Consider the following 13550-nt stretch of genomic DNA (forward strand, 5'->3'; position numbering starts at 1 on the left):
TGAGCTATATTTCTTTATAGCGGCCTTCATAACCAGGCTAAGGAACCTAAATATTTACACACACTCTCTCTCCCTGTGTTTCTTGCAGTCGAAGTTCATTAAATGGAAGAGTAGGGGGATTTGCGTTTGATAAAAAGAATGTGTATGTATAAATATATATATATTTTAATTTTAGGTTGTCCATGAGGATAATACACCAATGGAAATCGTGTTTACAGTAATATCCGCTCCATCACATGGATATATACGCAAATTTGAATCGGTAAATGAAGGTCACTTGACTATAGAACACGAGTCCCTAGAAACCTTTACACAGCAAGATATTAACAATGGGAATATTCAGTATGTACAGACAGACTCTGGTCAGCTGCAAGATAACTTTACAATGGATGTAACCAATAGGGTGCGAGAAGTCAGTGGAATTACAATGTTTGTAGATATCATTCCTATTCTGATTCCGCTGGAAGTCCAAAACATCACCGTGAAGGAAGGAGCATCCAAAGCTCTGACAGAGGAATATCTAAAAATTCCTAATCAGCATTTTGCAGGTCTCAACTGTGAGTTTGTCTTGATCGATCTACCCAAAAATGGCTATATTGAAAACACTCGATTTCCTGCAATAAAGCTATCAAGATTTACCAGAAAACAGGTACAGTAAATGTTTAAACACAACAATTTTCGCTATGGTAACAAGTATAAATACTTAGCCTTTAGGTCAATACACCACAATAGCTATTACAGTGGGCTTAACATCTAACACACCTTCGCGATTGAGAGGAATATAAATGGAAAGGAGGTGGGCACACGTCCATTGTCCATTTACGCAGGAGAAAGTCCAGCTGGAACTTTGATACCTTAAAGTGGACAAGTGAATGGACCAGACGGGATACATCCGAGGGCATTAAAATAGCTTGGAGGTGCGCTGGCATTGCCAGGCCGGCGCAAAAAAAAGCTGTTTTCTTTTTTAAGTTTTTGTGATAGTTACACCATTTCCTTTGTTTTGCTTAAATTCGGTTCAGGAATGGTGACTCTGCAATTTGCGTAACTGCGGGTGCCTGCTGAGCCCCTATTGCGATGTTTATAGTTTACAGAATAATGCAGCGTCCAAGGAAGTTACGCAAAAATGTATGTAAAGTGCGTAACTATCTCAGGAAGTGGACTATTTTGGTGCCTGAAGTCTGACAGCTCCCATGTGCCGCCGCACTTTCAGGATTTGTCGTTGTGTGATCGCATTTTCCGCCACTGACGAAAAAGCAAGAGGAGCGTCCTTCACCTCCGTTTCGATCGGACTACCTGCTACGATGGAGCAGTCCGTCTGATCATCCCCTAGAACAGGGGCGCTAAGCTCCAGTCCTCAAGTCCCCCCCCAAGATGTCAGGATATCCCTGCTTCAGCACTGGTGGCTCAATCAGTCCTTGCTTCAGCACAGATGGCTCAATCAGAGGCTCAGTCTTTGACTGAGCCTCTGATTGAGCCACCTGTACTGAAGCTGGGATATTCTGAAAACCTGACCTGTTTTGGGGGCTTGAGGGCTTGAGTTGAGCGCACCTGTCCTACAAGACGAGCAATAATATAACGATGTACAGTACCATGTACGTCATTAGGGAACTGTAAAGGTGAAAAAAAAAGACTTTCAACTGCACAACTGCTTAAATAAAGCTGATTTGCTACATTTGTATATATGTATAATAAATACAGGCATACCCCGCATTAACGTACGCAATGGGACCGGAGCATGTATGTAAAGCGAAAATGTACTTAAAGTGAAGCACTACCTTTTCCCACTTATCGATGCATGTACTGTACTGCAATCGTTATATACGTGCATAACTGATGTAAATAACGCATTTGTAACAGGCTCTATAGTCTGCCTGCTTGCCCACAGCTTCGGTACAGGTAGGGAGCCGGTATTGCTGTTCAGGACGTGATGACAGGCGCATGAATGAGCTGCCGTTTGCCTATTGGGTGATATGTAATTACTCGCGAGTGTACTTAAAGTGAGTGTACTTAAAGCGGGGTATGCCTGTATGTGTGTTACAAGTGTGAGTGTATGGTGTAACCCAGGGGAGTGCAAACTGTTAGTGCGCCTCCCACCCCCAGCCTACCTTCAACCGCGTCAGATGACGCCGCGTTGCCATGGTGACGTGTCACAGCCGGCTGAATCCTGGTAAGTAAACTGTTGCAGAGGCCTCACGCGATCCCCTGGTATTTAATTTAAATGCCTGGGGGAAGAGCGTGGGGCCTCTGCAACTGCCCACGCCCCCAAGCAAAATCTCCCGACCCCCGCCCCCCCACTTTGCGCACCCCTGGTGTAATCCACTTTCTGTTGGACCATTAGGCAGCTTTACCATTATTGCTAATCTATTGCATTGTTAGTCCATCAGGCATCAAAGAGTTAGGTCGCTGCTGAATACTTTCACTGTCTTTGGTAACTGGAATTTACTATCTTCCTGACTGGAATGCAGAGTGTTATTTACAAAGAACTTGCATGACTGGAATATTTATACTGCTAAGCGGACACGAAGATTCTGCTCCTTAATCAAGCATTACAACTACTATTGTTTGAATTATTTTATTAAACAAATCGGGCAACAAGCATATGTGCGTTGTTATTTTTTTTCTCCAGGTGGAGCAAGAGTTGATATATTATGTCCATGATGACAGTGACACATTGTGTGACAACTTTACTGCTATGGTGAATAATAGTGACCTGTCCAAACAAAGTCTTCCTCAAATTGTGTTTGTGACTGTCACACCAGTAAATGATGAGTTTCCAGTAATAACTACTAACAACATATTTCGGGTAAGTTCTCCATTTTTTGCTTTGTATACATTACATGTTGGCAATAGATGAAAGTTGATTTAAAAAAAAAAAAACTCGCTTGCAATACCTAGTACTGTATTACTCTCTTTCCCAGTGTACTAAAATACTCTTGATAAACTGGGACTTTTTAATATATATTATATATTGGGGCCTATGCAGTAAGCGTTCATAAGCCACTTATCGAGCACTTATCGCCCAAAATGTCTACTGCTATTCAGTAAGCGTCGATAAGTGGGCGATAAATGACTGAATCGACAAAAAAATTATTGTTAAAAAAAAGAAAGCGGCGATAAGCCACTTATCGGCGCTTTTTATAATGTTCATAAACTCGTGCAATTCTAGTAGCCGCGAATAGGTTTTCGAGGCCTGTCGCGTCTCTAGAATAGCTATTTTTCTCCCCAAATCCAAACGCCAGGAAAAGTTGGCGTGAAGGTGGTGAGAAGCTGCGATGAGCGGCGAGACGGGACTTAGAAAAAAAAATGAATTTTTCCTGTATCAGATTGATGCCGGGGGTCTCCGGAGCTGATACCCATTAATATTAGCACCAAAGACCCCCGGCATGAATCAGATGCATTTACAGGCAATTTCATTACCTTAGCAGCTAACCGCTAAGGCAATGAAGGGGTTAAACATATATAACATACATATATAATATAATATGTGTGTGTGTATTGTACACAATGTTGTGTACAAATTAGCATAGCTCAGTATTAGTACACAAGTGAAAGTTATATGTTCTGTTTGTTTAACGTGTCTTAATTTGTGGTTATATTTGTAATTTAAACTTACATAAAAATGTGTGACAGTATAGGGGTAACTGCAGTCCTCAAGAGTTACCAACGGGTCAGGTTTTCAGCATATCCCTGCTTCAGCACAGGTAACCATCTTTGACTGAGCCACATGTGCTGAAGCAGGAATATCCTTAAAACCTAACTTTTGAGGACTGCAGTTTGCCACCCCTGGAGCATCTGAAATGAAGCAGTTAAGTATCGCTTCTACAAGATTTCGCTTCTCTGTCTCTGTTTGCAAGAGAATTAACTCTAGGACTAGATCAGAACTTTTGCATTTTATATATGAAAGAATGCAAATGGTATCCTTTGTTTATGTGAAATTCACCCGGCTTGCTATTTCAGGCTGTGTGCAATTTTTGTTCCACAAGATGTCACTAGATGCAACGAATGTAATTTGCACTGGGAATACATTTTCCCTTACTACTTATTTGGAATGTGCCACTATGTTCTGAAGTGCAGTACAATGGGGTCTGAAGATAACAATATAATGACAACATTAACATATACGCTGGAAGGAGGGCTGAATATGATCTTGGTTAATCCATAATATGGGAAATGTGTCTTACAGTATATCACTTTTTTACCCACCATAATTTATATAATGTGTGGTTGAAACCTATTCCAACTTCACGTTGCAAAGCCAGTATAACCAGCCTGGCACTGAAGAGACCCAAAGGCTGACATAGCTGTCTGTGAGTATGTTTTACTGGCTATGCACGTCTGGAAGCCAGGCTGTGCTGAAAAGCGGTGTAATGTGGCAGGCATATGCTTATAGGGATCCATGTTAAAATGGACATGAAGCAAAAGGTACCACTGTGTGCTCATTTGCATGTTATTACCCAGAATCCCTGGCTGCTGTGGAAGCTCTATATGCAAAGAGACAATGAGGAAAGGCAGGTTGCAGACCTGTCTGAGACGTGAATGTGCTCACAAGTGATATTTTTATTTGCTGAACATAATCTATATAATAATCCAAAAAATAGTACCAGCACTCTCTGTCTCACAGCTACAGATATAAGCGAATACCAGTGTAGGGCAAATGAATAATTTAATGACACTAATAATAAACTGAAAATATAGCAACAATAGCCAATACGCCAATGCAAGAATAAATATCACCATAGAGGAAATTAAAATATAGGTGGTAGAGGGGAAAGAAGGAAAAGGGGAAAAAAACACAAAAGAAAAGCAAAAAATCACAAAAATTGAAAAAGGAAAGCAAACTAGGGGGGCGACGTTTCGAGGGGTGACCTCTTCATCTGGCCCATTCCCCCTGGTCCCAAAGGGTCCCAGAGGTACTTCCCTAAGCCTTCCCTCCCCACTGTCAAATGATCCCACACTCAGCTAATGATATAAATCTAAAGTCTAAAGAGGGCAAATCACATAAGCAGATATCAAATATCAACCACTGAATGTAGATACAAGAATATTGTGAAAGACACAGAACATATGCAGATATCAGATATCAATCAGTGAACAAGTATAAGCAAACCCTCTTCCTGGTGCCTTGTCAAGTTCTTGTCAACCCCCCTTTCTACCATAATCTATATAATATATCACATTTTTTTAATGTTAAACAGGGATGTTATTTTGTCACCATGTTGTTTGTTTCGTTTTATGTCAAAGCAGCAATGTACCGCTCCTTAATTTAATTTTTTTTTATAATAATTGTAAATCAATTTCTTACATGAACTGAATCATGGGGTCCCCGGAGCTAACTAGTGCTACTCCAACCTTTTGAAAGCAACTATTCCTGAGATATCTGTGGCTGTATTTAGGGATAGATAATTGGTTGTCCCGAAAGGTACTCCTTAATAACTTCTTTACGTGAAGAAATTGCAGTCCCAGTGCTGTCTTCTCATGAGGCTCATCCTGCTTGGCCTTAAACTTGTTAGGTAGGATAGATGTATAGAGTTGGGTACAAGGACATATTCAATCAAATATTTATGGAGCCAAAATCATAACCGATGTTTTTATTTGACACAGCAGCCTCTATCAAAGTTAGTCCGATGTACAAATATGACCACCGGGGTTAGCCCGTGTCCGACGGCCCGTGGAAAGCTGCAACATTGTTGCTGCTTCTACCATTGACCCCGGTAGTAATACAATTCTTTTCACCTTACTGGCCAGAAAAACCCAAATATCTTGTGAACCAGGTCATAGTTCAGCGATTCAGCTACAGGTGAACGCTCAGACTCAGATATGTAAGAAATAAATATCATATTTGGGGGGTATTGCAGCTTTAGATATATTTAGGGGGGTCCTCCATTGTATCACCAGGTTACTACAATTGCTTCTTCCAAACCTTCCCTTTTCCAGGAAAAAGACAGCCTTAACAATCCATAGCTTTTAGGACTGAGTTTTAAGAAGCGTCAACTAATGTACCAGCTCTTGTATTTACTTATATACAGTACACAATCCCCAGCAGAGAGAATGATATATTTTTTTCTTCTGTTAGTTAGGGGGTGTTTTGCGCCCCCCCTCCTCCCACCAATATTTGGAGCACGGAAAAATCGATACCCGTGTCTTCTGCAGGGTGGTGTCACTTAGGGTAGTGTCGGAAAAGAACCCAGAAACTGACAATTGTGTCTTTAGATAAATCTTTGATGAAAAAATGTCATACATTTATTTTTTTAAATATTTCATTAATAACCTTTATGATCGGCTAGATCGACGTTTGTTACGCTAGGTACAGCTAGTACTGTATCTTGTAACATTCTTTTGTAACTAAGCACTATACTTTCTTTTGTATATTAAATATAAAATGTTGGGGCCCTGCGGGGAGATTAGTGAGTTGGCTAGAGAGCTGTGGTATTATCCCTCGTGACACAGGTGTGCCGGTCGCGTGTATAATGCTAATTTCGTAAAAAAAGGCAAATTTATTTTTTCTTGAAGACATCTTCCACCAAGCTGATGTGTGTGTCTCGTATTCCTAGGTCTGGGTGGGCTCTGTCACTGAAGTTACTTCTGGAGACCTCTCCGCCAAAGATAAGGACTCTGAACCAGCAGATCTTGTGTTCTCCATTACACCTCCTAGCAATGGACACCTGGCACTTAAGGCTTTACCAAATAAAAGCATCCTAAATTTCACTCAGGAACACATACATGAGGGTCAGCTGGTTTTTGCGCACAATGGTAAGCAGTGTATTTCTAAAACCCTTCAGTACCAGTGGGGCTGGAAATGCATTGAAATGTATTTTTCTTTCTCTCTGACAGCACAATACTTAACTTTCAATGTGTATTTGCAAAAGTTGTTTGGTAGGTTGACTAATCCTGGAGGTAAATGTATTTGTGCAACACAACATGACGTAATATTTTCAGGGCCCCTATGATTTTCTGTGAATTAACGCTTACTGACTTTATGGAAGCCATATTGTTTGTGGAGCTCCTTTAAATGGAAACTGGAAGGGCCTTGCTACTATCCATGATCCTGTATTTGCAGGGAAAAAATATTTTTTGGTTGATGTCCCTTTTTAGGACAAATCCTCTGTGTTGAGTCTTACCTGCACCAAGCCACTGATATCTGATTTGTATACATTTTTGAGATGGAATAAAATCTAAGATCAATATAAACTTTTTTTAATGTACTACATGGGTGTTGCAACCTATAAAATATCTTGTTTTCAGATAAGATATTTTCCACTACATAGAGAAACGTGGAAACAAAACTTTGATATAGGAATGCAGTGTCTCAGGGTATAACATTTTAGAAGCAAATGTTCTATGAGTGAGCAACAGTGCTGTTAAAAATGATTATAAATCAGAAGTGCCCATAGAAATATATTTTATTGCACTTTAAAAAAATATGTATATATATATTTATATACTTTCTAGCTTATTACTGCAGCAATGTTTATCACCACCTTTCTCCTGGGGAAGAAATCGCTCAAGGACTACTACAATTAAATAGAGGTGGGATGGGTGAGTTTAAGCTAAGTAGAGGGGGTGGCAAAAATATAAAAAACTTAGGAGCCAACCAGAATTTTTTGGAGCCAGAATGTGCGGAGGGGGGATGATGTTTCTGTCACGATACTGTCTCCTCCCCCCGCCCTCCCTCCCCCAGCCGGCGGGGCGGGTATCTGGCAGTGTTCGTGTTTGACACACATTGACTCACACAAACTGAACTGTCCACAAATGCTGACACACACTGCCTGACACAAACACACACACTAACGGATCCACTCTCACTATTGCAAATGGGGTCTGAGGTTACATAGCAGGTAGGGAAATAGACAGAATGTGTGGGCCTAAAGAGCCTTTACAGCCTTTAGTTTTATTCTGCATTATTCAATATAGCAAGAAGCAAGTATGGCACAGGTACCATAATCTGGGCATATATTTATACCCAGTCTACTTTATAGTCTTGGAGCGCGTGTAACGTTCCAAAAATCTTTTCCTTTTCAGGAGCAATGTCAGGAGGATTCAACTTTCAGGTTACAGATGGTTTGAATTTTGCACCACGACAAATTTTTAGCATCACTGCAAAAACGTTGGTAATTAACCTCGAAGTAAACAAAGGACTGGGTCTGTTTCCAGGTATTTACATCTTAAATATTCTGTACTTCACTTTTGAGTACATTTCTTTTTGGGCCCCCAGTTTATTACTAGTTTATTGTAGAACATAGATTAATGTTGCGACATATCTTAGCTTTTTTTTCTATGCAAGATGTAGTTTTATGTACTTGTAAGTACTGTATGATGTAAAACAGTATTACTCAACCTTTCTCCTGCAAATATGCACATTTCATATAATGATATTTTCGAAACACAGTCTAATTCTTTTGTAAGCTTAATATTTGTTTCATTTTTTCTTCTAAACTATCCTGGATATCTAAAGCTAGACTTGTGAACAAATTGAGTATCCTTTGCTAGAGCATATTCCCACAAGTAGCATTTTGTATTTGTCACCCTGGAGATTTATGTTGTGGTACAATACCAAATATAATTGTAGCTATCCAGTTGCTTCTATGTAAGCAGCATTATGCAATGTTTGTTCAAGTTAAGCACTTTGGATTCAATGTCAGAAGACAGCATCTCTATAATAGCTAACTAAGCAGATATCTTTGTTGATTTTCTCTCCCCCGCTCTCTCTCTTTTTCTCTTCCTCTCTCTCATTCATTCACCATGGTAGTGGAGAAACCTCATTAATTTGTCAGTTCATACATTCTTGCACACAGGACCAAATCCCACTAACGTAGAGCGCTATTGTAGCAGAGACAGTGTATTGGCACCTTTTTTTTGGATCACATTTGCATCAAATGTAAGCCACCGTTTCTCACATCTGGTGCAGATTGCAAGAAACCATACAATTATTGCCACCTTAAACGCAGAGGATGTTTTGAAGTACATTGAAGGGGAAATACATCGCATCATGATTTGTGAGTCGTATAACTGCTCCATTTAACAATCCCAATATCACAAACTGACGCACATGGGGCAAATATTGGAACATAAGTGCTTTGATACATGGGCCCTGATCCACAGAGCGCCTCGTTAAGTCAGAAACAGAGCTATGTGGGCCAATGACTCATAAGGGCCTTGTAAAAGGGTGAATTCCCTGTCATGTAATAAAACCTATTGACAGAGCCTGAGACAGCACTGAGCAGGTTAAAGCCAGAGATTTGCCTTAATTGCCTGCTCACCTGGTTCATTAAAGGCCTTTAAAAAGCCTGCAGCACTCATTGCAGAGAGATCTCTAGTCCAGGGAAACACCCTGAACTGCTGAAGAGATCACAAAGGAACTATATCTCTGACAAGGAAGGTACTGGACCGCTGTGGAGAGAAACTGTGCACAGATTTTGAGAACCTTACCCCAGCTGACGGTAACTAAACTCCACCTGTGAATTGTTTATCTGACTGTTGTTGGTAAGGGGACTGGCCCCCCAACCCATAAATAGGGTGTGGTTTACTCAGTGCACCCTAGGGCAGTTAGCCCTGTTTTGTTTGTTTTCCTTTAACCCTGTTTGCTGAACCATAAGCTGTGTTTTTGCTGTCTAGAACTGCCGGGTAATAAAAGCCTATTTTCTCTTTAAACGTCTCCTGTTCTAAAATCCTCTGCACACATCTCCTAGAGGCCTATTCATTAAACTATGATTTTGCACATGCAAAATCGCCCAAAAATAACGTGTAATCACTCTGTCTGTCGCTCATCCTCTGCTCTCACGAACAACCCTCCTGTGCCTACCTTAGGGTGGCAAGACTTCTGCCCGTGACTTCCCAGCCAGCATGCAATGTTGCAGCTTAATGAATGGCCTGTGAAAACTGTATTTAACTTTGCATCCATCATTTGCATATCGCTCGAAGATGCACAGTCGAAACTAAATCGCATTAAAACAACGGGTTTTGCACGTTATAAGTGCTTAATGATGGCCAGCTGCAAATGCTATTAAGTTTAATGAGTAGGCTCCATAGAGACACAAGCTAAAAATTACATTTGCATGAACTTTGTTCCAGAATGACCTTTGTACTGTACATATCCCTCTTTGTGTCCTGCTACATGCATTTGTTCACTCAACAATGGCAAGATAATTAGAGTTCTAATGGGAGTATCCAAGGCTCATCTTATTGCTCACCATCTCCTGCTGGGTTGTCCATCACTGTGATAATAGATGGAGGGGTTGGAGCAAAGCGCTTTCCTCATTTCCTCTCCCACTGGAGCAATGTTACGTTTGGAATTTTAAAAGGTGATACAGTTCTTTCCTTTCAAAACACGACATCAGTATCTACACAGCTATAGAGAAGGAGCGGCTCAGTGAGTAAAGACACTGACTGGCATTGAGTTTTGAGCAGGGGAACCTGGTTCAATTCCTGGTGTCGGCTCCTTGTGACCTTGGGCAAGTCACTTTATCTGCCTGTGCCTCAGGCACCAAATAAACATATATTGTAAGCTCTATGGGGCAGGTACTGTGCCTGCATTTTAAACTGGACTAATGCTTTATAAAGTGACATAATTATGCTTACTTCCATTCCATCCATACCCCGTTAAATGCAAGATGAGATCTTAGTTGCCTTTTGCAGCTACTGCCTGACATTGGGCACTATTGCTAAGCCTGTTGTCTACAAGCACTCTTAAATCCTTCTCCATCAAGGATTCGCCTAATTTTTCCCAATTTAATTTGTAAGTCGCCTGTTTATTCTTGTTTCCTTACATGTATCTGTATTAAGCCTCATCTGTCATTTACCTGCCTAATTTTCCCGTTTATCCAAATCCTTATGGAGCGAAATGACATCATGCTCTGATTTTACTATAGTACCTTACACAATTTAGTGTCATCAGCAAAGATGGAGACTTAGCTCTCTTTGCGCCAACCTCAAGGTCATTAAGAACAAGTTAAAAAGCATAGGTCCCAGTACTAATCCTTGAGGTACTCAACTTACAACTTTAGCCCAAACTGAAAAAGTTCAATTTATCAGTACTCTCTATCCTTCAACCAGTTTTCAATTCAGGTGCAAATATTTTTGCCAAGTCCAATTTCCTTTATTTTGTCTCTGTAAAGCGCTATGTAAAACTTGCACCGTTATACAAGAACAAACTATTATTATATTTAAGTAACCTGCATTTTAAAATGTTAATATCTTTCTTGTATGTTTGTATTTTAAATTATACAATACTTTTCTGTAAAACGTAAGCAACTAAAAATGAACATTCAGAATCACAACATATTAAGAGATGTATTACTTGCATGGAAACAGTTCAAATAAAAATGTGATGTAAATATACATCAAAACAGGACGTAGTTGTATGGTATTAGTAAAACGTATTCTGCTTTTTAGGAATGCGGAGAACCATTTCTTCTGAAGTCTTGAAAGCTGTGACTAATGATGAGACTGGTATGAGGAACAGGACTATAACTTTTACAATTGTCATTCCACCAAAACACGGGCGGCTTTTAAAACAAGGACCACAAAATTTGACTGAGGAGGTAACCAGTTTTACACAAATGATGGTAAGTAATGCTACTCCAGTTTATTGTTAGTTGGTGTGATGATGCTTGTCTCCGATCAGAAAGTGGACCCGCAGGGCTGAGGTAGGGATGCCAATTAACCGACTAGAGTCCAGGGACAGAGTCCCGTTAGAGTATCCGTAGTCGGTAAGCAGGCAAAGGGTCAGGGCAGGCGGCAGTGGTGCAAACTTCAGTAAACAGACAGAAGTCAGGGCAGGCGTAAGGCAGCGAGGTCGGGGTCATGGTCCGTGGTCAGCAACAGTGATTCCAAATGAACAGGCTAGCCTCAGGAACAGGTTAGCTACAGCAACAGACTAGCCATATCTACAGGGTAGCCTCAGGAACAGGGAAGGTTCACGAACAAGGAAGGCTCAGCAACTAGAATCCAAGGTCCAGGAACACAGGGAAAAATATACAATGCCCAGACAGGGGCTGGAAGTCACCGAGCCCTTGAACAGGTGCAGCCAATAACAAAGTTCTGGAGGAGGCTTGCTAGCAACCAAGCTGTCCACAGCAGCCAGGTAAGGGCAGGTTCCAGCCAAAGCCTGGACTGGAACCCTTACAGTTGGTTTAGAGGTTAATTCCATCCTGATATTTGCTGTATTTTCTAGCGCTGTACTTCAGTTACACATAGTTGCATAGTTACATATTAGATGAGGTTGAAAAAAGACATACGACATGTCCATCAAGTTCAACCTTTGCTAAATTTAGACGGCTGATACTTATCCTATAATTTTATTTACAGTATTGTGATCCAGAGGAAGGCAAACAAAAAACCCCAGTGAAACATCATCCAATGATGTCTCATAAGGGGAAAAATACATTATTTCCTGACTATAATAATGGCAATCAGATGTTCTCTGGACCAACATGTTTACTTATTTGGTATATTCCTGTATACCTTTCCTTTCTAAAAAGATTAACACACACATTCCCAGCTAGCTCAAACTTCTACACCCACCACATTTCTAAAAAGATATTGTTTTAAGATATCTATTGTATCTTCCATCAGTCTCCATGGGTAATGAATTCCAAATTGTAATTGCCCTTACTGTAAAGAACCCTTTCATTTGTTGCTGTGGAAATCGCCTTTCCTCCAACCTTCAGAGATTTCCCTGTGTCGTTTGTACTGCCCGTGGGACAAATGGTTTTTTTGAAAGCACCTTGTATTGACCCCGAATATATTTGTATATAGTTATCATATTCACTCTTAGACGCCTCTTTTCTAATGTAAACAAATCTATATTAACTAGTCTCTCATAAATCAGATTATCAAACCCCATTATTAATTTAGTGGCACTTCTCTGCACATTTTCTGGTTCCATAATGTACTTTTTATGGAGTGGTAACCAAAACACACAATTGTACTCCATATTCAAGGTGTAGTCTTTATCAAGTGCATAATTATGCTTACTTCCCTTCCATCCATTCCCCGTTAAATGCAAGATAACATCTTAGTTGCCTTTTGCAGCTACTGCCTGATATTGGGCATTGTTGCTAAGCCTACTGTCTACAAGCACTCTAAAATCCGTCTCCATCAAGGATTCGCCTAATTTTTCCCCATTTAATTTGTAAGTCGCATGTTTATTCTTGTTTCCCAAATACATAACCTTACATATATCTGTATTAAGCCTCATCTGTCATTTACCTGCCTCATTTCCCAGTTTATCCAAGTCCTTATGGAGTGAAGTTACATCATGCTCTGATTTTACTATAGTACCTTACACAATTTAGTATCATCAGCAAAGATGGAGACTTAGCTCTCTTTGCGCCAACCTCAAGGTCATGAAGAAACAAGTTAAAAAGCATGGGTTTCAGTACCAATCCTTGAGGTACTCCACTTACAACTTTAGCCCAACCTGAAAAGGTTCAATTTATGAGTACTCTCTGTTGTCTATCCTTCAACCAGTTTTCAATTCAGGTGCAAATATTTTTACCAAGTACAATTTCCTTTATTTTGTATACTAACCGCTTGTGTGGAACCGTATCAAA

At 40.2% G+C, this 13550-nt stretch overlaps 1 protein-coding gene across 1 annotated transcript in view; it reads left to right on the forward strand.

The window, feature by feature from the left end:
- The window catches only part of LOC142502468 (chondroitin sulfate proteoglycan 4-like), a 39585-nt gene that overhangs the window by 6810 nt on the left and 19225 nt on the right, over positions 1 to 13550 (forward strand). The window contains exons 4-8 of the mRNA XM_075613923.1: positions 176 to 649; positions 2627 to 2803; positions 6552 to 6750; positions 8020 to 8151; positions 11389 to 11561. Coding sequence (XP_075470038.1) covers positions 176 to 649; positions 2627 to 2803; positions 6552 to 6750; positions 8020 to 8151; positions 11389 to 11561 — 1155 coding nt within the window. The remainder of the gene's footprint in view (positions 1 to 175; positions 650 to 2626; positions 2804 to 6551; positions 6751 to 8019; positions 8152 to 11388; positions 11562 to 13550) is intronic.

This window comes from Ascaphus truei, chromosome 1 (assembly GCF_040206685.1).
Source record: "Ascaphus truei isolate aAscTru1 chromosome 1, aAscTru1.hap1, whole genome shotgun sequence".
Taxonomy (NCBI): Eukaryota; Metazoa; Chordata; class Amphibia; order Anura; family Ascaphidae; genus Ascaphus; species Ascaphus truei.